The 27,550-nt window shown below is 38.8% G+C and overlaps 1 protein-coding gene across 14 annotated transcripts in view; it reads right to left on the reverse strand.

Annotated features, from left to right (window-relative positions):
- Positions 1-27,550, reverse strand: part of LOC107225073 (serine/threonine-protein phosphatase 2B catalytic subunit 2) — a 109,833-nt gene that overhangs the window by 3,041 nt on the left and 79,242 nt on the right. For 5 of the 14 annotated variants that reach the window (XM_046744007.1, XM_046744010.1, XM_015665389.2 and 2 more), the window contains 4 exons: positions 18,429-18,568; positions 15,080-15,251; positions 13,937-14,063; positions 13,062-13,142 (listed from right to left, as the gene is read on the reverse strand). In XM_046744007.1, coding sequence (XP_046599963.1) covers positions 13,062-13,142; positions 13,937-14,063; positions 15,080-15,251; positions 18,429-18,568 — 520 coding nt within the window. Of the gene's footprint in view, positions 1-4,258; positions 5,567-10,113; positions 10,147-12,123; positions 12,127-12,147; positions 12,960-13,061; positions 13,143-13,936; positions 14,064-15,079; positions 15,252-18,428; positions 18,569-27,550 lie in introns of those variants that run through there. The other 9 variants (XM_046743948.1, XM_046744003.1, XM_046744006.1 and 6 more) reach the window with 6 other exon arrangements.

Genomic DNA, 27,550 nt, shown 5'->3' on the forward strand with positions numbered 1-27,550 from the left:
ACAATTCATACGTGTATTATACGTTCACATTACAGATAAGCGCAAACCATGCCCATGCGAGCTATTTAAAGTGTGGATAATAAGTTTGTGGCTGCGTTTTCCTAGTTATACTGTAATAATAATAACAATAGCAACAAAAACAACAACAACAAGATTAATAATATTGTATTAGGACACGATTTGAAAAAATACAAAATTCAAATTGAAATCATCAACCGTGCACTTCTTATATTTCCGTAATATCCGAAGTTTGGAAGTTTCTGCAGCGTGTTGCCTTGTATTTTTTGCTTCTTGAAAACATTCGAATATATGCATCTACATACGCGTATTGTGTTCAATGTCTTGTATCGAATGGAATGCAGATTACATGTATACGAACGTTGAACCTCGATATTTTTTATTGCGAGCCGACATGTCGTGTGGAATTTGATTTTGAGTAACCGAATATTGCTGCGAATTGCCTGATGCGATTTAAACGAGTACACAAGGATTCAGAATAATAATAATAATAATAAAAATAAATAAAAAACATTTCAAGATTTCAACGACTCTTTACTCGTGAAGTACAATATATCGAGATAAAAAACTAATGAAACAATAATGGAAGAATAAAAAACAACTACGTTATCGTAACATTTAGTAGAATGTCTGAAAAATGCTCAATTTTCGTCACACTTGTGCAGTCAGGCAGGCTTGCTAGTGTACTAGAAAATAATTAAATTTTCTTTCGTTGTATAGAATATACAAATGTTTAAGAAACAAGAACTACAATAGCAGACGATCCACTGCGGCGAAATTAAGGTTATTCGATCGCGGACGCCAACTAGAGCGATTATTATACGTGCGTTCCTATTTGTATGTGTGTGAGCGTGTGGCAAGGTAACCGTGTGTTACAGAGTGTTGATTCTAGAAGGGAAAATTGAGGAAGAAAAAAAGAAAAAAAAAAAAAAAACGTGGGAATGTGTTCGAAAATAAAAATAAAAATGTTGCAGCATCGTCGACCGAAGTGTGCTGCAGGTATATACCAGTATACAGTGTAGGCACACACGGTACAGGTTTACTACTCACCTGATACAACATCTACGTCGTGTGTACGTGTAAATTACGTCTACCTATACTACTCGAGGCACGATTCTCTGTATGGCATGTGTATATGTGTATATATATACACATACATACACACATATACAGGTATATATACACACGGGTCGTGGAAACGCTCGCGATTCGTTCGTTTTCTTTTTTTCTTTCTTCCTCTTGTACTTTCGGAACTCTAACGAACTCACTGTACGAGGGAAAAACCGTAAAAGTGGAAAAAAATACGAGGGAATAAGGTTTGTAACGATGTACCTGCGTTTCGAACCCCCCTCCCATCATCATATTATACTTTGCGATATAAAGATCTTCTTCGCGCAAGCTTCAGGATGTATTCGTATCTCGTAGGATTTCTAAAGGTTTACCAACTTCTCCGGAATTTACGATCGGTGTGTAATGTACCATTTTTTTTTTTTTATTGGTCATCCACCGTCTTTTCGCACCACGGCATTTATCCTTTCACGATTTTTCTTCTTGTTTTTCCTACAGAACTTTTATCCTCCGAGCGTTTCCTCGACCAAAACGAAAAACACAGCCCATAGGTATGCAGATTTTTTTTTTCTTTTTGTTCTTCAAGTACGTGTAGTCGAACGAATATTCGTTATTCTGTGACCAATTGGGCTATACGATTCGCTCGTAATCATACTATATATACACATAATGTACATACGATATTTTTCTTTTCTCTACAAAGATGAGAAAATCTTTGAAGAGCTAATAAATTTTGATGACATATTTCTGTCTAGCTGTATGCGTGATTTTGATTTTGATTTTTTTTCTTTGTTTTTTTTTTTCTTTTTTTTTTCTTTTCTTGCATTGCTTATTATACTCGCGAGGATCTTGCAAGTCTAAATGTGAATAAACGAAAGATTGAGAAAAAATTTTTTTAAAATTTAACACACGAACTAGCAATGACCCGAATTTTGATGTCAATATTATGTATTATTATATAGTTTTACCAACTCATTCGTCTACTCAACGATAGATACAAGTAGGTATGTGTTTAACTACCGAATGGCATAATGCAGCTTTTTACTATTCTGCATCACGCGGTTAATCTTTTCGTATCGACGTGGACAGACAAGCGAAAAAAAAAGTTTGAACACCGGTGTAAAATTTGTACTTGAAATTTTTTTTTCCCCCAATCGCCGCGAGTGTTTTTATTAGATGGGATACTTCTGCAATTAAGTTTGAGGTTGTCTCGCGAAATGAATGAGTTATACGTATAAAACGTTAATCGATACAGTATATACATAAATTAACACACATCGGTGGTTAATTTGAAAGGATTTAATCGAACGAAGAGTTGAAAATTTTCGATCGCAATGCAATTTTACGGTTCGTATCAATTGATCGAGATTTAATTTGCGAAAGGAAGATTATTCCGAGCAACTTTTTATCCGTAGATTTCTTTCCCAATTAGGTATCCTCGAGTGATGCAGAATCGTTAAATGATAACAGCAATAATAATAATAATAATAATAATAACAACAACAACAACAACAATGAGAACAACAACTTTTCATCGACATTTCTACCAATTTACGACACAATATCAAGCTGTTCTATGTGTCCTATCTTGTTTATTTACATAGTAATATCATATCATTAACACTCAAGTGTGTATATCGTTATACTTGTATGTACGTCATGAAGGAATCGTGTATCATTTATATTCCTTTCGATCAGCGTGGCAAGCGAATCGACGCGTGAAAATGACAACCGTCGCGAGTTGGTTATAAATTTTTATTCATTCGCTTAAGAAAGCGTCGATCGGTCGTTCAGCTGCCACCCCGTTTACTAATCGTCAGTTCGCGCAAACTTGAAGAGGAAGAACCTCGGCATGACACGAAGATCGACTAAATCACGCGAATTTACGATCAGACTCGCCAACTTTCACCGAGAAAACTCCCGGTCAGTAAGATTATAGTTTTCACATATAATATTGCATATTATCATCATTGTTATTAAAAATCGGTACAGGTCTTAACCCGAAAAGTTTTCTCTCTCGAGGAAGAAAATATTTTTGCCATACGTACGTCTGGAATAACGGACTTGTTCTTTGAGTTGATACGTGCGTATTGTTTATTTATTTTTTTTTATTTTTAAAAAGAACGGGAATATTGCGAAATTCTGATCGAACGTATCGTATCGTAAATCGTGTGAAGTTTGTCGAAACGAAACGACGATATGAATCAATGTAAACGTAGAAATGCCGAGGCTGATATGCAAATTGGAGCTGCCGTTGTTACCAGACAGAAAATGATAACGTTAATGCGAACGAAATATTGAAACTGAAATCATTGTTTTGAACATTTAGAACGTCTTTAAACGAGTTTTATTTCCAGAATCTGAATTCAATTTGCTTCTTGAAAATAGATAACTCAATTTTAGACGATCCTAGAGTCACGAAGTAATGATTTTTCTTAAAATTTAATCGTTACATCAACGTCGCGAACTCGACTCTCTTTCGTTATTCCATAATTAAGTGATATTGTAATATTGTGGGTATAGGTAGACGTTTTCGCATATTTAAAACGCAGTTTTCGGCCACCGAGTAACAGAGAGACGAATGAATGAATAAATAAATAAAATAAAGCCTCGATCTCCGGCAACGGACCGAGCGTCGTGACTCTCATCCCGTCTCTCTGTTCGCCTCGGAGCCCGTTCGCCAACGTTTCTCATTGTCAATCGCAGAGTTTTAAGCACTCACCGTACGCAAGGTGCAAAGACGGCGTCATCCACGAAGACCGAGCGAGGTGTTGGCACGTAGGCGTAGAATTGGCGAAGGCGTGGGCGAAGAAGCGTTAGGAAAAGGACAGAAGTATACCAACAATGTGAGAGCAGCGTCATTTGCGGCCATTTTCATTCATGGTTGGTCGTGATTGTGGTGGTTGGTGATGGTGGTGGTTGTGGTGGTGGTGGTGGTTGGTATAGTTGGTGAGGTATCGATTCGGGTATATTGTGGCGCAATTGTGGCGGTGGATCAGTGATAATAATATTATCGTAGTTTTCGTGGTAGTGGAAACAAAAGAGCACATAGAACAGACGTAAAAAAAAAGAAACAACAGAGTGCACGTCGTCAGTGGCATTCTCAAGCATGTGCGACAAGACAATTTTCATTTTCATTTTTTTTTTTTTTTCATAAACTTTGTCTTTTCACCTTCTCACCGTTTCAACGCAATAATCATTGTTATAACATAGGTGTACACCGTCATTTTCCGGCTGGCTTGGCTTCACGATCGGCATCCTTCACATCGCACACCGATTTTCATGTCCTCCCGCGTAGATAGCTGTACGAAAGTAACGAAAAATTGGAAAAACACGCGCGCGGTCACAGCTGTTGTACGTATGTGCGGTAATTTGTTCATTCCCATGATCTATAACCGTGTTCATCGAATTCGAAAAACAAACTCGAGCCTCCGATCTTGTTTAACTGATTTTTATCGTCAATTTGTAAAAAATTGGAGGATTTTTCAAAAGTCGTTGCAACATCACCGAATTTATATTCTGTACGTGTATGATATAAGTACCTGTGATTTCATCTCTTATTTGTCGAGGTTTTTTAGAGTGCCGCTGCTTACCGTTCAACTTTTATACACGCGTGATTCCTACTTTTATTGCTTTTTACGCATCGAACGCGTATAAAACGTATAAAATTTTTCGTACATAGCCAATACCGTATGTAATATTATGTAAGTCGTAAAATTTGAGGACCGGACGAATATTTTTCGCGATAAAATTGAAACCGTGAGTGGAATAAAGCCGGAAGTGGAATTTATTGTGTATCTATGATCTTTGGCGAAGGGTGAAACTATAACTTAGGCGTAAATTTGCTGAAGGGCGGTGAGTGTGAATTGCCAGAAATATAAAAGAGTACAATCGGTCTTTCGGCAAGTTTGCGACGGTAGAACGTCCCGTGCAGGACTGTGATTCAAATATTGACGGGTGATGGTTTATTGGCCGCAGTCGGTGACTGGTTTATTTTCATTGCCCGGGGTTTTCTCGAGTTTATTAACTCGCGTTTTATCGGTATTTACAACCCGAGCCGAGAATTATGACCGTTAATTAAACTCTCGAGGATCGAGTTTTCGATGAAAAAGAAAAATAATAAATTTAACAACGACACCGCAACGGATCGCAAATTTTGATCAACGATCGCGTCCCGCGAGTTTCACCTCCGAGATTCGATTTCGAAACTTGGGAAATTCCCAGTTATTACAGTTATACGCAATGCGTGCAATTTCCTATTCACGTGATTCTACGTGTATTACACGTTATACAGGTTAAACCTTTTCGATATTTTCAAACGATCTCGTTTCGTTTATTCATTTCCCTCGCCTACACTTAAATAAATCATAAACGTCAAATGGCACAAGATTTGGCCGACAGCCAGCCAGCCAGCCGGCAATCACGGATCATCGTACGAGAAAAGTATGTTTATGTGATATGGAACTGTCAACGAAATATACTGAAAGCATAAGAATAATCAATTATTAGTAAGTAGTAAGTAAAATATTCCGATAATTGCAGCGATTATTGCGGTTCAAATTTTATCATCAATAATTTTCCGACCTGTGTCATTTTTATTTTTTTTTTACATTCTCTTTTTCTGTCCATTAATTTTCCAAGATTGACAGTTGGTATATAACTTTACGTTCTCTCTCTTGCTTTGCATCGCTGCAAACATTGGTAATAATACGGTATTAAAATTGCATACAAATTGATGTAAGAATAAAGATATTATTTCTGAACGTATATGTATTATATAATATATAGCATAAAACACGAAAGCTTTTCTCTTTCCGTTTGCAATACATCGAGGCCTTTACGAGTTTTATCGATATCGCATTGTAATAATCGCGGGTCAATAATCACTTGATTTTAAATCATTGTTTGTCGCCATTCGTATGTAATGAACTTCGATTTGAACACTGATGCGAATAAGTCAAATATTACAAATCGCTAGCGTAGAAACAGTTTTCTTTTATTGCAGACAAAAACCGTTCACTGATCAAAGGCAGTGTATATAATATATGAAATTGAAAACTCGACAACTATAAGCGTGATAATAAATTGCGGATGTAAAAGAATTGGAAGAAGTCTTATTTGCTTTCTTGTTTTCAACTGGACGTAATATTTCGAATTTCTATTGTTGCACGTTTATAGAAGCTGATCCTGAAAACTTGTAAACATTACCGTTAATAAAATTTCAGTAGATCCGGTAGAATGCAGTTTTTTTTTTTTTTTTTTTTTTTTTATAAATCTCTTAAAAAATTTTGAAAATTACCATAGCACATTATTGCTAAAACATACAGAAAAAATACTGCTTTCACCGCTAAACATAGTCGTGTAATAATAATTAGCATATCTTACGATTAACATGCGCAAATGAAATCTCTACGCAAGCATATATACGTATGTAATAAACACGCAAAATGATTAAACAAAAACATAACGCAACTTGTCAATATAAATATACATCAAGATAATGCGTGTGAAAAAGGAAACGAAACCAGACAAGAAACAAACATCGAACAAAAAAAAAAAAACTGTAACTCAAAAAAGGTAAAGAAAAAAAAATAAACAAATGAATAAATAAAAACAAAAGGGTCGAAAGAATAACTCTAACGGGTCAAATTGTGTCAACGTAAAATCCACGAAATAATAAAAATGTGAAGAACGTCAAGTCCGATAGGGATTGATGGCAAGTGTCGTGTCAGTCCTCTCGTCGCACGCGAACGATATTGTGCTAATCGTAAATTCATTGTATGCAGGGTTATGCTTCTTCGCTAAGTTTTTCGCTAAAAGAGCTTTGCAAAAATCGTATAACAAATTGTCGCCAGCCATGAATTTTCGAACGGATGATTTAGGAAATCGGAGCCAACTATTTTTTGCCTGTATTAAATAGGTACATGTATTATTTCAGTATATTTGGGGAGTGAATAATCGATGTAACCTTTTCTCATTTTACGAATCATGGTTATTTCGTATCGCAGAATAACCGAGCATTATAAGTCAGCAATAAGTTCGGTTAAACCTGGGCTTCTTGGATTTAATATTATTTCAGCTTATCAAGATACGATATCAACTTTCATTACATAAATTCCACCGCTTATTGGATCGAAGAAACAAAAGAACCGGAAAATTTTCAGTTTAAATCAGCAGGGCGAATGCGAATAACGAGGTACGGGGTTAAGATCGATTTTGCAGGGAAATTTTTACGATTTGGTAAGAAATTATTTACATCTTCCTCGAATTTGGAATACGTGTTTTCGTTATTTTCTCATCCAAGCGATATGTAATTTTAACCGGAAAATTTTACATTTCATCCTACATACTTCCCTTATCGTCGAGAGTTATCCTGATGTGAAATGAAAATTAGGAAATGCTCGGCAGAATCGAAGAATACTACTCACTTATACCGGAAGCAAATTATAGTGACAAACAGATAAGAAATGATACATGAATGCATAAACAATAAAAAATAAAATAAAATCATAAAGAAAGGAATTACTGTAACTTAACTGTCGAAGTCAAAGATATAATAATGGAAATGAAATTCAATGATCGATTGCTGGTTATTTTGAAAGTAAAGGCACTCCAAACGGTTTCAATATTATCAATTATTCGCTCTGTTATTATATGCATATGTATGTATTATACGAACGGGAATCACACGGTTATAAACACAATGACGCGAATCGGAAAACCAATTTTTCAAACAAACCAAACGAAAATCAAATCTCAAACACACGTGATGAAACTTTCGGTTATTTTGAACACTTGGGGACGAATGGTAGAGGAAAAAAAAAAGTTGTGCCTATACATTTATTGTTCTGAATGAAAATTGAAAATGGAGATAATTGCAGAGTTGCGTCCGAAGGACTTTCGAGTATAACAAATGCATTAAGCGTGGATAAGATTTTAAAAACTCGCGATATGCCAGTCGAGAAAATATACGTCATCAGCTAAAGGATTGAAAGTAATTGAACTTCCAAAAATAGTATACGGAATTTATTTTCGATTAGCAATTATGCGACAAGTGAATAAAAGAAGAAGGTGCAAAACCTGAACGAAAATTATTGCAGGTGTTAAACTTCTCGCCTTGTACATTATACACGTTTATACACGTTGCATAAAGTCGGAGGCTGATCGGCTGCACGGCAGAAATGAAAATCGAACGCTAGTTATTTATGAATTAATTATCGCCCAGCCTTCTGCAGGAAGTTGTTAACGTGCAATCAACGGTATCAAATACGGTGTATTAGGTAGGCGGGCTGATAGGTAATACGTATCATACGTAGGTACGTATATACGTGTACCAAGTGGGTGTACGTAGGTACGTACACACATATCGTATGCACAAGTGGAGGTGTAAAGGAAAGCGAAATCGTTCATTTACTCGACTGGCAATTAACGAATTGATTAAACCAAGAATATACATGTACGTATACATATATATGTGTGTAACGGTATACGGAGCAGTTGAAAACTATAGCTCGGCCGTTTATGCCGCGAAAAAGTCAACACGGACGCCACTCTGCCTCCGATCCAGAAAACGCACCGTCATTCGCCTGTGACTCTTTTCCATCGATCGATTCCCTCGCGCGTCAATTCGGAAATTAATTTAACAAGCGGAGATTCGAAACCGAAATAATGTTGATGAAACGAAGAATAAACGGAGAAGTATAAACAAAGAACAAAAAAAAAAAGAAAGAAACTAACGCAGCTGGAAAAGCGTGCGTAATTTAATCGCGTGTTAATAATATGTATCGCTGTTTTTCTCACATCCGCAAGACGACGTGTTAATTAATGCGAGTAAACGAGTATATAATTTTTTCGGAATATCAATACGGTGACGGAGGATAATCAGATTCCTCGTCATCGTACCTGAATTTTTATTTTTTTTATTTTGCACGTCGAAAGAATTCGATGAGAAGCTGAATAGCTCGACAGACGAAGAAGAATAAGAAGATGACGAAGATTATGCCGCACACGGTATAAACTGCTGTTAATCCGATGATGATTTCGGTCGAATTTGAATGAATCTGTAGAAAAGATATGAAGAAAAACCGTCTCGAATGAAAAAGTCCATCTATTCTTTTTTTTTTTCTCTCTCTTTTACTACGTTATATACATATATTGTATAAGTCTAATTATATCGTGATAGAAAATATATAACGTATACTTCGACGCATGCGAGTAAAATTAACGATCAATAATAAAAACAAAGCGTTATTATTATTATATATATATATATATATGTATAATATATATAATATATATATATATTCGAATCTAATAAATTGACCGACACTCAGCACGGCGCCCATGTGTGCGTGTTTGTATTTGCGTGTGTGTATGTGCGTGTGCGTATGATCGGCTTTCTACATCGTACGTGAATCTATGAAAACACATCTGCCGATTAAACTATCGGCGTCCATTTTAGGTGTACAATTTTTCACACGTTTTTCCCCCCATTTTGTGCAAATATTTCGAGCAATCGGGTAACATAACACTAAAGTTAACGGACCGGTTTACATATGACGAATACAAATGAAAATGCGACCAAATGTCACGTCGCAGCACAGAGAAATCATTACTCAATGTTTCGTGAAATTTTCTTTAAAGATTCTTCGTCTCGAAATGTTTTCGTATGTAAGGTTTTTTACATTTTTCTTACTTCCGCAAAAATGTAATTGACGCGCGAGGCGTGGAATGACGTTGCAGAAACGCGCGGTGGATTCTGGGTATAACAATGAGAGTAATAATAAGAATCATAATAATGACAACGATAATGATGATACTGATAATGATAATAATAATGACAACGGCGACAATAATAGTAATAATAATAATAATAACAATAATAATAATAATGGCTAAAAGTTAATACGTATACAAGGTGGGTAAAGTATTAGACGCCGAGTAGCATCGGCCCAATTATAATTCGCAACACTCCACAAAATGTTACAATTGTTACTTGCGGACAAGTAAGTCTTTGGTCGGACTTACCGTTCCTTTTTTGAATAACGATTTTGGCTGCGACTAACGGAGTTTTGAGTAGTTGTAGTAGTAGTAGTAGTAGTAGAGTAGTAGTAGTAGAAGAGGTGGTAGAGGTGGTAGAAGTAGTGTCGTGCCAAGAGAGGAGAAGTCCAACAAGGCCAGTGTGATTGATACAAATATAATAGAGAAGGCTCACGATAAAAGACAGTCAAGTGCATCATGGCGGGGGTGGGGGTGGGGGGAGATTTATTTTATATTTCATCTTTTATATTCTTCCCTTGCTTTGGGGGAGGGGGGGGGGGGGGTCGATTTTACAATCTACCATCGATATGCGAGAATGCTATCTGTTGCTTTTATCCTTCGTCCGGACGAATCGATTTTATATATATATACGGTTCATGGGGGTGGGGGGGGGGGGGGGGGGGGGGGAGTAGGGTGGGTGATTAGATAACGAAGAGGGTTCCGTTCTCCGAATATACCATTATTATACCGATCGACAAATTTCCAACCTCAAGTCGTACCAAATTTATTTACGTATATTATTCGACTTTCTCTGGTACTGACTCTGTATACTACAATATATATATATACACACACACACATACATATGTACGTATGTTACCTCAAACGAGATAAATTTTCTGCACGAGCAAAGTTCGCAAGTTTCTGTTTTTTTTTTTTTTCTTTTTCTTTCATTATTATTTTTTACTTTCATCATTCGAAATAAGCGCGTGTACGAAAAGTGTAATTTTGTGATAAAAATTTTTTTTTTCACGAACGTCGAATATTACAATCTTGCTAATGAGATTCTCTCGATCGTGTTTTAACCTGAGGCTAATTTCGCGATATTATAACGAAACAGAATTCGTACATCAGAGGATTTCGGAGAACATTACGCTCTTGGGCAACCGCAGGTTTGTAACGGAAAGAAAATATTTCAGAGGTCAGCGATGTATAAGAAGGTTATTAATTAATTGATTCAGGTCAATTCGGCATATTAAGATAAATAATATGACAATGATAGTAAAAGAAAAAAAAAACATATTTTTTCCCTAATTTGACACATCTATACATACATTCGACCAAATATGGACAGGGTAATTTTTTTTCTTTACTTTTTCGTGAGTCTTCAATTTATTATGTTTAAACTTTATAACGTACTTGCTTATTTCCTTTTTCCTTTTTCCATTTTTCATTTTCTCACGAAACGATATATACATACATTATCCTGTTCGTTCAATCGGATCCGCAAAAATTTTTCGAGACACTGTCTATGTTTGGCGACACGCGGCATGTCGAACGCATCCAAGAGTGTGAGATTTGTTGAAATCTAGTATTTTGTTGCTTTTGATTTTTACGTTGAAACGTGCTCACGCTCGAGCGTATTAAATCACAATCTTGGATATCGTTGCAAAGTAATTTTCGAACCGAAGGTACTCGAAAAAATTGATAAATTACAGGGACAAAGAATAACAGGTACCTATGAAAGTATACTAATGGAAGAAGAACAAAAAATTTATGCAAAATCAAATGGTTCTACTGTGGCTATAAGAATGCAGGCTTTGTGCCGTGTTTTAAGAGAGAGAGATAGAGAGAGAGAGACAAAGAGAGAAAAAATAATATCACACACGTAATGTAATATATAATAATATTATATATTACACATATGTCTAAATATGCTTATATATATTATAAATGTATATAATATATATAATATATTTAACGAGATGAGAAAGACATAATTTTCCATTACCTTAAACAACGTGTCTTCACAGGTATAATCATAATAGTAATAAGAAAAATAGTAGTAATAATGCGATCGAAGGATGAAAAAGTAATGTGGGCAGTATAATATAATGTAAAACGAAGATTGACACATCGACGATACTATCTATTGAGCCGAGCCAAAAAAATGATAATTGAAGCTGAAATTTTGGCTAAGAGAAAGAAAAAAAGTAAAAAAGAAATATAATAAATCTAAATGATAATGATTATAAAGTAAGTACGTAGTTTTCTTACCATCTATCCAGGCAGCCAAAAGTAGAAAATTTCCAATTTATGAAAAAGAATTTGGCAGAATATTTAAACATATTATTTCTATTTCGTTACTGTAGTCAGTGTCTGTAATTTTTTTATTTTTTTTTTGCATATAAAACTGGAATGATCCGCGACGTCAACTAACATTTTCATATCCATTTGTCCGTATTCAAAAATTTCGTACATACTTCTCACGATTTCGCGACTCGAAATGTCGAAATTTTATCGTTAGAAATACAAAACGTGAATTCTGCTTTGAAATAAAATTCGATCAGATTTGATAATCCTTGGCAAAAAATAATGCCTCAAAAAAGTTTCACGTACTAGTTAAAAAAATTTTGGAACGGTGCTTTCACCTTGAAAGAAAAAACATCATGTTCGAGAATCGAGTTCTGTAAGTGGTATGTTGAAAGAAAAGGAGAGATAAAAAAAGAATATATATATATATTATATATACATATTTAATTGTAAGTAATTGTTCAAGTTCTAGAAAATTTCGAATAATTTTTTATAACTTCGAAAATAATCACGTGAAATTGCTACGACAAAAAGTGAAAAAAAAAGAGCTCATATCGAAAGATGCTCTCTCTTTATAGGTGAAACCACTCGATTGTTGGAAACTTTTGGCGGTGTTTTTATTTAACGATGAAAAATTTAAGTTCACTCGGCCATAAGCGGTAAGCCGCTAAACTCTGACACCGGAGTATCGGGGATCCGATACAAGATGCAAAAGAGGCGGAATACGATCCTCGTAGCTTTCCCCGCGGATTTACAGACGCAACGCTTTAGCGTTCCAAGTTCAGATCGGTGCCTGTAAACTGTTCGACGAGTAGGAAGTTTCGACATGGTAGTTTTCCTATCTCAAATCAGGGACAGAAAGGGGCTGTTAAACAGTCGTACGAAAAATTGATAGATTTTACCTTCCTCCAGGGCGTCGTCGCCGTCGTTCATCAGCTCGTCGTCCGAGCAAATGTTGAGAACGTTTACCAGCATTTCCGTGACTGCGAGGAATAAGTCAATTCAAAAGATACACGTCACATTTCTCGCCACGAGTGTGCGAACGTATGTCGAGAGAAAAATAATTTGCGATTTTCCATAGGGCACCGCATAAAAAGTTTGTTTCGGTTAGAAGAAAGGTTCTGGCAAAATATGAGCGTTCCACGTTACGTGGAAGATCGCGCTTGGTTGTTGTTTCACTTTTATACATTTTTTTTTTTTCAAATTTGTGAAGAATCGTGAATGCATTTTTTTTTTATCGCTTGCATCAGTCATCGTATCAATTTGCGTTACGAAGAAGACCCAAACTTGTAGTATCAAGTCTCCGGTTGATTTTTGAGAAGTGGATCTGACGACTTTTTCATTATTAATTCAATCTCATAAAATAGTTATGAGTTAATATGAACTTTCAATTTAGGAGAGTAAGATTCCCGGGTGATACATCGTTGTGTTACGGATCGTGATCTTTGGGTTGAATGTAAATGTCAGGAAAGAAATAATAACGGAAGTGCTACGTGTTTTTTTTTTTTTACAAATTGAAAAAAAAAAAAAAACGTGAAAGGAAAGTGAAAAATCAAATGAGTGCGACCTTCCACGTAACGTAGAACGCTAATCCTTTTACGGAATCTTTCTTCTGACCTAAATAAATTTTTTAGGAGGTGTCACGGTGGAAAATCCCAAATTATTTTTTTCTTAAACACTTTGATTTGTATACATATAGTGTTCAAAATAGTATTGATATGGACAGAATAATACAGGCTTTCTTTTTTTTTTTTTAATATCTTCAATCGCATTTTACCTTTCTCGCCAACGAACGGCAACGACCACGTAAATACGTCCATGAAATTTGGTAACCAATAGGGATGTGGCGAGCAATTGAACTGCCTGATATTCATAACGTTGTTCTCATACTTCAGAACAGCCGCCTGTAATCATAAAACGTCGATGATACATGTGGTCAGAATTCAGAATGTATGCAAAAAATAAAAATAGAGCATAAATTCATGGCAAAAGAGACGAAGAAGGAAAAAACAGCCCAACTTTTTCCACCCTCACGTCATCAAGTCAATTTCAATCTAAAGCGGGGCTGGATTTTCAGACGCGATAGTCTCTCGAGGCAGTCAGCTAGACTTCAAATCCGTCAATTTCCGTTAGGAGAACGATCCGATATCCGTCAACGAACTGAAAAAAGTCGCCTCGTTTTTTCGCCCGTACGAACGTCGTTTATAAATTTACCTGAATTCTTGATTATTTTTCTTTTTACAAAAACAGATTATCCAACGGGGTGGTGTTTGGAAAATTTATCCTACTTATTCTTAGTTCACACATTTCGTCGTAACGAATTCGATCTCAGGTACCTAACAAAAATTCCAGAAGATCGCGGCGCATCTTCGAACTCACAAGTTTCGTCTTCTACCCTTTTGTTCTCTCCGAAACGCGTGTATACCACAATTGACTGTGTCGAAGAACCTTCCGACAGATAAGGCGAAGTGACAGGATGTCAATAACGGTTTGACGCGTTCGCGTCACCAGCGAAGTGGCGAAACAAGACGCAATGGTTCGAGGTATAAAGAAAAATTCCACTGTCTGTAACCGGTGTACAGATATCGTATAAGACAGTCTGTGTGATACTAAATTTGGAATAAGTATACTGCACGTAACGCGATACGAATACGTTTTGAAAGAAATTTCAACTCCCGTCGATTTTGCTTGGATTTTTTTTTTTTCTCACATTTCTTTCCAGGGCTGGAAAAATGAGTTCTGTTTTTATTTATTGCATCGATCAATAGGAATCGAAAACAACGGTCTTTGAGTAAAGATTTCCTTGGGAATTTTGCTTATTGTTATCGGTGCAATGAAATTCGAAATATCGTCACAATCTGTTGTAGCTAATTAATTATCGTGTGATTTCTTTCGATTGGGCGTGAATCTTGGGGCTTACTTTGTTGTTGTATACGTCCAGGTAGTTTGGGGCGCTGAATATTGTTATTAGGGATGGAAAACCCGTCGTCTGCGATTTGCGGTACATACGATATCCCGCGTCCTGCGCCTCGTGCGCCCTTATGATACTCAACAGGTTGTTGTTCTGGAGGAAATCGCAGCAGGCCGCGTAGCTGAAAAATATCAAGGAATATTATACACGTATAGGTACACTATTACAGAGACTTATTGCGCGGTTTTTTTTTTTATCATCCATATCTTGGCAATTTTTTCTCGCAATAACAAAAACTGCGTCATCCGCGGTAAATTGTGAAATTTTGCACCAAGGCGTATGATGTATGTATAAGGAAGAATAATAATAAAAAAAACATTTTTTAAAAGTATCTCGCGAAAAGCGGTTCATCCTCTGGGATTTCCTTGGAAAAAGTTGAGGTGACATTCAATTTTCCCGTGGCAAGTGTGACGAGGTAGAAGCGCAAAGTTAACTTTCTAATCGCGCAAAGTTAATTCTAGAACCTATTTTCGAGTGAAACAGTAATATACATGTATAATATATAACATTGGGTTATATATTGTATAATTTATTTGGGAGAAGCGAGGGTCGTGGTCAGAAAAAATATACGACGGTGAAAAACGAAATACACGGGGAAGAAAAAATGAAAAGAATAAGAAAATCGCATAACGAAGAACGAGTGTTGAACAAGTGAGTTCCAGCCGAGACTGACATTCGTCATTCAATCATTTACCCCTCTAATCATTCGATGAGATAATTTATACGCTCGATGGCAATCGGCCCAAAAATCATTAGCGCGGCACTACGGAAATAATGAAATGTTTTCTATACACGTACATTATAAATATATATCAGGGTGACCTGGAAATGTCAGGGAATTTGAAGGGGTTGTGGAAAAACTGGAATTGTCAGGGGATTATTAATTTGTTCATGGAAAAAATGGAAAATATCAGCTTTCCGTCATGGGAGTTAGAAATGATTTTTTACGGTAACGAGTTTACTTTTTTTTCGTCGAGAAACCAAATTGGCTTAAACTGACTTTATTTTGTACGCACTGTAATTTTCTTCAATTCGAATTGAATTCGAACCGAATATAGAGTCAATAAGCTGAAAGGTTTAGATTTTAGTAATTTACTGGAACTGGGAAAACTAGGTTTCAATTTTTTTCAAATTTTTTTTTTCACAAAAATAGCCTTGCCCGACCATCTCTCGAAACGATCCTCAATTCCATAGTATTCGCTGTTCGCCGCGTAGGCTCTTTCGGTTTATTACCGCGGTTCGTTCTTCGTTCAATGAGACGACCAGCCAGCCCTCCATGTACACGCCTGCCTATGTACCGTACGCATACGTGTATGTGTGTGAAATCCACGTACGAGGACTCGTTCGCTCGGACTCTACCGCAGTCTTCCTTCGCACGTCGCATCGTAGTCCACAAGCTCCGCTAACCAGAAAAGCTTCTCTCATATACGCGAATGCGAGACCCGAGCTTTAGTGGCAATTTCGTAATGGTGTCTCTTCGTACGTCTGTTGGCACGAAAAAACTTCGTCCCATTTACTCGTGTGTCATATCAGCAGCTTTCGCAGGAATCGCCGGTCACATCGAATTACCGCGCTCTTTTTCAATCCGATTCGACGCTTTCGAGATATCGCTTTGCAATTAGATCTTCGTTTCCAATCAACTCTCCGTTCGTTTCATTCGCGAATTCTTGCAACAAACGAATCTTCCTCGACGAACTTGTTTCGTTTCTCAAGTTTTCCTCGAGGTTCGCGTGTTGCGTGCACTCGGCCCAGATCTTGGATATCGTTTTAATACCTCGGTTACATAGAAAAAAAACGGCGAGGTTATCTAGACACGCGGGATTTGAGGGAGGAATTTTATACGTACCCGGCACTCTGACGTTAGGTCACGCGGTTATTCGACATCGGGCCGAAATCCCGTGATCCACTTCTCGAGATATGTACTAGGACGCGTATAGTATATTTTATACATACCTATGTATATCCACGCACACACGCGCACAAACATATGAATATATATATATATACATATGCCTATGTATATATATATATATATATGTTTTTTCTCCGTTCCTTCTTTTTTCTCTTTGACCCTAGAATTTCGCAAGGTTCCAAACGTCGTCGTTCCCTTAGCGAATAGAGTTTCGCGAGGTGATCCCCCCTCTCCCCCCACTCCCGCATCCCTCGGGACTTTGCGATATCGAAAAGCTTTGCTCATCTGTAAAAATTCCCTTTAACCTCGTACGAAAAGTGAAAGAAGAAATCCCGGAGTAAAAATCAAGAGACCCGTTTGCAGATTTTATTTACGTACAAAACGTGTCTCCTCAGTGAAAATATATTACGATCTTATTCGATTCCCGTCTCGTCTGTCTTTACGAGTCGAATTCCTTTCTTTCACGAGCGTTCAGAATTTAGTCTCGATATTGTGAAGTTCGTGTCGTTTCAACGATTCTTCTTTCTTTTTGCTTTTAAAAACGTTCGATGAAAACGTTTGAAATAAAATCTTCCGATTTCGACAGGTGGTTTAAAAGTTTTGTAACGACAAATTTTCTAACGATGTAATACGACACACATCGCCGGGACTTTTTCTCGACCTGTCAACCTTTATACACGCCAGGAATGGCGAGGAGGGAGAATCGATTTTGTTCTTCTTCTCCCTCGCCCTCCGCCTCTTGTCCCTCCCTCTCGTATCCTGTTTTTTTATTTCCTCAAGTTTTTCTTCTTCTTTTATTCATCCCTTTCTTCGCGCTCTTCAAGGATCAGCTATACGGACGTACGTTGGATGCCTGCCGGCGGTGGGCAGAGAAGCCTTTAAACCCCCTGCGATCGGAGCTCTTCTGCCATTTTTTTCGTCCTCTTTCTTCGCCCCAAAATTATTCCCACTTTCGCACGTGTCACGTATATTCTCCGCTTCTACCCTTCAAAACATACTTCAACCTATCCTGGCGGCAAAACACATTTTCCCTCGCCGACTGCAGCTAAGGGTCGCAAGGATGCGCGACCCTTTCGCGCGGAGTTTCGGATTATCGAGAACTTTTCCCTCGAGCTTTGTATAAAAAAGTCCTTGCAGCTAACCAAAGAATTTCACCTTCGGTGTACGTCCTTTAGTTTTATCCGCAGCTCCCGATCCAGCGATCGTACAGGTTATACTCTCGGGGTTTCTGTCTCCGTTGTCGAGATTGAAAGACAAGAATCACGGATTTTGCGCAGTTCTAGATTACAATTGTTATCATTTTTTTTTTCGCTTTTTATAAGCATAGAGTAAGGAATCACAGAGGAGGTGAAAATTACAACCAGCATACAGTGTGTTGTTACTCACCTGTAAAAGTACGAGCAGCCCCTTACGCTGTTGTGTGAAAAATGTTCGGCGTTCTTTTCATTGCCAAAATCTTCCAGGGGATCCGACCAGAGTAGATCGCACATCGGGCCGAACGCCGGTGGTTCTTTGAACCTGTCCAACTGAAAGAAAAGTTTCCAACCCTCGGTTAAAAAAGTTTTCAAACACAGGGGTGTATAAATAGATTGAACAATGATGCCGAAAGAGCGCGAGCGTACAATTGTTTTGCCATAATTTTGAATTTTTTACGAGGAACGCGCGCGAGGCGAGGCGAGACAGACGTTACGCCGAGAGTGGTGAATACCCAGGGAGGAAGTGCGAAGTACGATCCAACAAGTAGTTAGTCGGTTAGTTAGTACCAGACTCAGATTGGAAGCCACATGTGGCATTACGTGCGGTACGTTCTATTATTAGACGGGAGGTTAGACCAGAGACGAGACAGCGTCTGGGTTCGACGCATCTTCGCGGGCACGTCCGTCTCCTTCCGTATATCCTTTTTCGCAGCCTCAAGTTCGAGTCGAGTCGAGTCGAAAGAGTCGGACGCGAACCGAGCAGAAGAAAGTTCACCGAAAGTTTGCCCTGCGTATGCCGAACTTGAAAATACTTTGATCCGACGGTGCGGTTGGCACAAGAAATGTTCTTTAAATATAACCACGATGTCGCGGTATTTTATTAATTCTTTTTCTTTGAAATCGATACGCCAACTTTGAAGCACTCGTTGAAATGTAATATGAAGGAGGAAGAGGGAGAAGCTACAAAACTTGAAACGAAGGCCAAATTTTTCATTTTATTTCGTTTGTAAACAGGAAGTCGTTACGTGCGTTCAAACAGATCTTCGAACCACTATAAGGAAGTCGGATTTGTAACGAGCACTCGTCTCCTATTATTAGCGTCACGTACCCACTTTAACCATTCGGTGCATCGGACGCCGTACGCGACGGAAATTTTATTCACGTTCGAATTCCGGGCCTATTTTTAGCCTATAAGATGACAAGAAATTGTTCGACCAGCTGGTCCGCGATATTCTCCCAGGCAAAGGTTATAAACCACGTCCGGATCGCGTTTTTTCGCGTGCAAACAGAAAAAGATGAAAAAGAAAGAGGAGGCTGCTTTTTAAAGGTATATAAAATATACGACGAGGCAACGATCCGGGGAGTAAATTTCGAGTGATTTTTCATCTGCTTGGTTTTTTGTTTATTTGTGATTTGGTTATTTCTATTCCCTTCGCTTTTCTTCGACGATACCGGACTATTTTTGGTCTCTCTGTGAATTCGATCTGCAGACGTTGTTTTTTCATCAAGTAGAAGGAAACCTTTCTGTGCGCAACCTTAGACACTGTAGCCGGTATAAAATAAAGTATTTTCAAACTCGCTGGAAGCTTAATCTGCCCCGAGCTGAAAACTCTGTATCCTCTGTGAGTGTGTTATTTTCTTTGTGAAATGAAGAACGAGATGCGGCCTGGCGAAGAAAGCATAATGGAAGTGAGATCTCTCTCTTTCTCTCTCTCTCTCTCTCTCCGTGGAAAAAGTACCTGTTATAAATAAGGAGCAGTTTGTGATCCGAAGTAAGAAGATCGCGTCTAAGTTTACCGCAGGACTGGAAAGCAGATCAGAGGCTCGTGATTACACCTCGGCACGGTTGCTCTTTTCCTTTTACAACGCGTATTTTTAATCAGCGTTATTTTAATTTCATCGTCGGACAGCCGAAGGATCCCGCGTCTCGTCTTGCCCGGCACATCCTTAAGGTGTGTGGAACACAGTGATATTCGAAGCGCCATTTCATCCCGAGAGACGTGTATTTCCACCCTACAAGGCTCTCAGGACTCTTTGGTTTATTGCACACCTCTCAGGATTCTCGAGGTTTTACCATTTTACTACCGTTGTCAAGAGCCCTTCTCTCCCTGACCCCCTTATACCCTCTACTTCTTTTTACACGGGCGTAAAACAACCGGGATGTACGACAGTAAGAAGAAAGCAGGTATCCCGGTTTAATCCAACTAACCTCTTGACTTTCTCTCGTTACTCTTAACCTTCAATTAGCCCTTACTCTCCCTGGCTGACCGTTGCACACGTCTTTTATCCCTCTCAATCCCACACCACCCTTACGCTTCTCCTTTTTCTCCTTCGCGATTTTCATCGGCAATCGCGTAGCTCCTTCTGCAGTAACCGTCGTCAATTTTCAAAAAATTTCACCGTCAATATCGAATTCGCAACGATCCAGAATCTCGGTCTGAACAAAGTATCACGTAACGAGTCTTACTCGAGGTAGAACGCGTACGCCTGATTTTCCTCGAAAACTGAACGCTCTGTACCTACGATACAGGTTATGTCTACCAACCCCGTATCCTTCGGCCATCCACCCAGTTTATCAGGCCTCGCTGGTTCGCCTTAATCGCAGTAGGCCTCTTTGCCGTTTTAGGAGCTTCGGTTACAGGCGTTTCCGTCTGGGTACAGGTATCCGTACGCACGGTATATTGAAGGTAACTTTGTGTGCCGTCGGTGCAAACTTTTGTGGGTAACAACCGGCGGGGAACGCGAAGCTTTTTAAGCATGAACGCCAGAAAGTCTCTTGCCTGCCCGCCTTACAGTGAACGTAATTTAATGTCGTGGCACCTGCCGGCTCATTTCCCTAATGGAATGTTACCTTTTGAGAATAAGACGATGCTTTCGACTTCGTTCAACGGAGGTTGACGCCACCGAGTTTGCGATATCGCCGAGTCGGAACTCGCGCCGTTCGTCTATATCCATTCACTTCTTAACGCGTTTTGCACTTTCGTTTCGGGGCCGATTTAAACGACTTTAAGACTCTCTACGCGGCTTGTTATCACGATGGGCCATCTTTGAAGAAGATATTTTTCAGACACTGTACCGGTCGTATCGGATAATTGAAAAGAATTCGGTACAAGGTTTCGATGTTCACGGACAAAGGTTACTCGGAATGTGCCCGAGTCACCCGAGGCGTTTTCAACTTTATAGACATTTCGTTCGAGGCAAAGGAAAACGGTGGCTTGAAAAATTCTCTCGAATCGAGCACAACGCGAACTCGAGTCAACGGACTTTGATGTCGTTTTTCACAGGCATGTGCGGTATGATAATACGTAGTACGTATTTTACGTTCAGCTCGTCATGAGAGTACAAAACGTTCGACGATTCGCCTGCATTCCGAAGGTGGATACGATGGAACGAATGTGTATATAACGCATAACGTACCGAACAGAATTCCGACCTGTATTCCCATCGCTTTGTTCATTCTATCCGAACGCTTCAGCTGGCAGAATAATGCGTTAAACTGAACGTGGTCGAGGTATTTCGTGATCAAGCGCCTGACAAGCTCACCGCACGCTTAATACAATTTTCAATTTCCTTCGCCGCATTATCGGTCTCTCTCGGCATCACGGTCATTCCATCGAAACGTGGTTTAATGTTCATTCATTAATTTTTTTTTTTTTTCCAAACACGCTTTCGATTCGTATCTCAGAAACTCTTTTGCACTCGCGGTTAATTTTCATTGCCCCCACGTCGATTCACCGATAATATACCGTCGTCGCAAAACGAAACGTTTCGGGCTTCCGTGTAAAACAGAGGTGGATGAAACGGTTCATAGAATTATCTGTGTATACCTGTACGTGATGTAACGCGAATCGTATATATTTCACAAAAATCGCATGTTCGTTTATCACCGAAAAAAATTCCTCACCAGCAGTTTATCTTTGTTCTAATCTACATATCATGTATGAGATCGGCGTCGATTATCACCGTCAATTTTTTCCTCTCAAGTAGCATCGGATCAATTTCTGAGCAGTGTGCATCGAGATTCGAAACCCGCGAGTCGCGACAATTTCTCGCGAGTTTAAACCGCGAGTGCGGCAGGTCCTGTACTCAGCGGTAGAATCCGAGTCTGATTACTCGAGTACTTAGTGCAGGGTCGAGAGGACCGCGGGTATTTATCCTCAAGTGTTTCGAATAAAGGTGCGTTAAGCAGGGCTGTCAAATGACCGGAAGTTCGTCGCCGCCCTCTTACCGACAAAGCAATCGCTACTTCAAAGGTACGTCGCGTCACAGGCATTATTATACGTCTAATACTTGCCGTAATTAGCGTGTTCTGTAAAGACTTAGTGAATTTTTCATCGCTCGGTTCTCTCGGGTATCGAAGAAGTTCGATTTTTGAACGGGCAAGATTTTGTTGCCGAATCATTTTAATAAATTATGTCGCGCAGTTTGATCAGCTTTATTCGGTTTAACGTTGAAAACGCGTATAATTTCGAGCTTTGTATTATTTCGCGAACGATCGAACATTCGGTCCGAAGTTTTACGTACCAATGCAAATCGGCGAACACCGGTCGCCAGTTTGGATTTTTCGACTCGCCAATCATTCCCCGCAAATTCCTTCCCGCGCTTTTACGGAATCTATAAGAAATATCCAATTCAACCGATCGCAAAAGTTTTACCGACGGAGAAAAGTAAATTATAGACTGCGATCCTTACAAGACTTGATGATACGCGTCAGAGATCCTGCAGAGAGTCTCCGAACCTCTTCCCTTGATCCTCCGACAAAAGCACCTTGGGACCAAAAGTCGTCAACTTTAGTCTCTCGGTTAAACCCAAGCGTTATTTAGACGGGCTAGAACCTGGGGATTAGGGGGGTAAGCATGGGTTGAGGAGGGGGCAAGGCAACGCCGGTTGAAGCCGTAAGAAATCAGGCAGCGGAAGGAGGACAAGGGCGGAGGAGGGTGGCGGGGACGAGGAGGGATAGGCAAAGGGCGAGATAGATAGAGAATGAAATGGAAATGTAAAGGGAGAAGGGAAAAGGAGATCGCAAAAGAAACGGAATAATTGTATTTCTCAAGGTCCCTGCATAGCCGGAGGGATTCGGATAATCGTGCAAGACGAGGGATGAAGCGAGGGCCTCCCTTTGAGGCAGTAATACGTTTCATCCCGCGTGAACGACGTTACGTACCTTTCTCAAATTTTCACGGCCAGAACTCGCCTACTGCACGAAATTGAATTACACGTACATTATTATATTGCGTAATAACGAACAGCACGGCACCACACCACACGGTGACGGATACTTTTGGAAAAAATATTTGCCCGCGGTATGTCATTAAACTCGGTCAATTTTTAACTTTTTTCTTTTCCTTTTTCTCCTGTGCCGTTTGCGCGTTGGGAAATGTGGATACTGCGGTTCCCCTCATTTCGCACTTTGGCATATACATTATACCTATGTATACATCATATATGTATATATACCGGGGGTATCGAAACTGTTTGTTTAGAATTTCCGCGGAGCTGCTGCAGGCGGAAAGATGTGAATTTGAAGTACAAGGTTCGCTCCTCGATTCACGGCACGTGACGTGTTACGGGGTGAAAGACGGGGGTCGGTATATTTTTGCTTTTTACGTTTTTTTTTTTTTTTTTTCATCTTTTTTCTTCTTCTTCTACCCCTTGATTGTGAGTTATGCGGTACGTGCCGCACGATTTCCTTCGAACCTTTATTACCGATGAAAAATTCAAGATCCTCGAAAGTTATGCCGACTCCGTTTTCTACCGCACATTTCGCCCAGCTGCCCGCCCGCGAAACGATTGCGTTCCGTGTTTTGCAGAAAAGTATAAAAAAAAGACAAAAAAAAAGACACACGCATACACACACGTGCGAATTTATCCAGAAAATAAAATTATCCGGCTACGCAGATTGGTCGGATGAAGTCCGGGGAGTTTTTTTATTTATTTTTTTTATTTTTCAGAAATGTACATCCGCGATTGTTTTCTTTCAAACAAATAAACCCCATGTATATAGTACGTATACAGGTATGTGTATATATATATATAAATACGTAAGGTATTTGACAAACTTATCCTGAGGTAAAATTTCATTGCATTGGAATCAAAACTTTCTCCGGTACAATTTTGTTACAAATCCAGTCAATGTTTATTTTATCAGAGAATATTTTTCCTCCAAGAATAACTTAAACATTAAGTTGATCAGGTATGATTTTTCCATGCACAGTCAATTCTCTACCCGAGGGTGTACTATTGTTGTTGTTGTTGTTGTTGTTATTATTATTATTATTTTCCGATTTGGGGGAAAAAACTTTCATCGCGCACGTAAAGTAATAGGATGAAAGGTATTAAAGCCGGACGAACACAGCGTTAGCTACACCCTCGCTAATTGTACTTCGAGTGAGTTCGTGTTCTCTCTTTGAAACTAATTAGACTGTATTATTGGCGCCCCTTTACCTTCCTTCCATCCTTATTCTACACCCCCGACGAGTCATCGTACGTTGCACGTCGCGGAATTACGCAATTCTCCCGCTGCGGAGGTACAGATGCAATTTGTAACTCTCGCGTTCGAGAAAGCAAGTTATTATGTATCTACCGTATTAGCAGGTGCACGTTCATTGAGACAATTATACATTTATACGATGTGATAACTGCTCATTAAATTTCAACTGCAATTATACGTTACACCTGGAGTAATGTTTCTGTCGAAATTTCACAATCTCACATTGTATGTAACAGTGTTAATTGGCAAAATAGGTGAGAACAAATCATGAATACAGGCCTACTTGTACTCGTTACTGTATTCAAACCGACCGAATTTATTCAATTTAAAAAAAAAACAAATTCCTTCTCTCAGCGCATCACCGTTAAATGTGATAATCGTAAATAAACCGCAGCAGTTTCCTGTTTAAAGTAATTCATTGAAACAAAAAAAAAAATATTCATCTAGAAAAGGTTCGGTTTCACGTACCTATAGAATTGTGTCGGTACGTATATGCACGAATAATTATCCGTCATGTCGTGTAATTATTTTTGAAGAATTTTGCGTTAACAATGTTGCGGCTAGAGTTAGGCCGACGCCCAAAAGTCGGTGGATTTCTTCCTCGCGCTTCATCTCTTTCGAGTTATCTTGTCCGTCCGACTAGCGCGTTTGTATTCATGTCACTCGGCTGCTCGAGCCAGACCCCGACTCGCGCATACATCGGCGGAATAATACATTAGCATTAGCCGCAAGTGAAACACGCGCCTGCCTGTGTATAACAGCCCAAGTTTATACTCAGAGCCGCGACCTGCACGGTGGTACATCATAGATCATCGTAGATTCGCTTCTATGTATAATTCGCAAGCCATATCGCTTTGATAGGAGAAGGTATTTTTATATATATATATATATATTTTTCTTCCTCTCTCTTTTTCTCAAAGCCGATCGGTATACCGATCTCCGAACACCAGGCTGTACCTACCTAGTAGGTATATTTTTTCCCGTGTAAACATCTCGTTGTATAACCAAGTAATTCGCGTCTTTGGAACGGAGTAGAAGGTAACGAGTGAATTTTTTTTTTTTTTTTTTTATTTCCACCTTTTGGGTAGATTATAGAAAATGCGACGATAATGTTTCGCGGTGACAAAATTACGAAAGAAATAATTTAAAACGGAGAAAAAGATTTTTGAACAGAAACACGGTACGAATTTTTATTTCGATTTTCTCGTAACACTTGAAAACATGAATGACATCTTTTCGCGGATTGTAGAATGAGACAAAGTAGCGCCATCCTCGCACTCGCGAAGCTTAAAGGCAGGTGAAAAGCTGACTTATTTCATTACGCGGATCAATACGAGTGACAACATTATATAAGGTCGTTTTATCGACGCTGTTGTCAGCACTTACTCTTTACGTACAATCAACCGTAAGTCCGATGTGCAGCAGCAACATCAGCGACGGTTGTAAAAGAGCTTGCCATATATATATAATACGTCGTATAGTCCGATCTTAGTTACACGGAGGTTTAATCTTCCGTTTTCCCAATAAACTCTGCGAGCCGGTTGCAAAACGTGTGAAAATATCACGGCGACAATAAATTTAAATCGAAATATACATTTGTATGAATAAAAATAAAGAGAGCGTAGGAACAGCGAGAGCTTTTCACGGAATCAGTCGCCAGCTCTTACAGTTCGGTTATTCGTTCAACCGGACGGTTGTAAACTATTCATAAAGTCGCTTATTGATTCCCTAAAACGTACTCGTTTGTAATCAAGGACGGACAGTCAGCGTCCAGGCCTTTTATCAAACTGTCTTTTTTTTTTTGGAGAGGTACAGTAATGTTGATTAATAGGTCCCCAGTGAATCATTATTTTTTTGGAATCAACACCGAAACGAGATTTTTTTTTTATATAGAAATTTGACGTGTCTATTGATCAACGTATCGTTTGTTTCTCCCTTTGTCACTTGCGTCGCTAGTCATTGGCGCGTAAAATTTGATTAGAAAGGAAACCGTGTCTAGTTTTGATTTCCAAAACGTAGTCACGCACTGGAAACCTACCAACGAACACTACTGTACAAGGAAAATTTGTTGCAGAAATGTGACGACAGAGAGGGAAAGAAAAAAAAAGAGGCAAAAACGAAGTTCAGAGCTTGTGCCTGCGTCGCTCCATTTATCTAGATAATGGTTTTTATTAGTGGTAACGAAGCCGTGATGCGATTGAAAAATATTAGCTTATACCGATGTCACATTATTCCTTCCTGCAGGATGGATTATATCCAGATGCGGGTTGCGTAAGGTTATTGAATTTTGGCGAGCTTGTACAGATGAGTGGAATTTAAACAGAGTTAACCGTAAAAAAAAAGAAAAAAAAAAGATAGAACAAAAACAGTAGAGCGGAGAATGGAAATGAATAAACTAATCCCAGGGACAATTAATCGATTTTGGAGATAATAAAATATCGAACTTGAGGGTTCGGTATTACGTGTAAATGAAACATCGCACGACGACGAACTTTTAAACGAATGAAACGGGAGAAAAAAGAACTACAGAGTAACAGAGAATCGCAAGTACGAAGCAAATCTTGACACACGATATGCACGTGAATCGATTCTATTCCCAGACTGTAATCTAATGAAAATCTAATCTCAGCATCGATGCATGACGCGTGATAAGCGAATCTAATTGCAAGCATCGTTGATCCGCAAGAATATCTTGTCGTCTTTATTTCACCGATATCAGTTATTTATAGCGTTCATATGCTTGCATACAGCTGCGATTTATAAGCGAATCTCGGGGATATTTTAAGAAAACGATTAACGTTACGTCTTGGTCACGTTTCCAA

The sequence above is a fragment of the Neodiprion lecontei genome, chromosome 1 (assembly GCF_021901455.1).
Source record: "Neodiprion lecontei isolate iyNeoLeco1 chromosome 1, iyNeoLeco1.1, whole genome shotgun sequence".
Classification (NCBI taxonomy): Eukaryota; Metazoa; Arthropoda; class Insecta; order Hymenoptera; family Diprionidae; genus Neodiprion; species Neodiprion lecontei.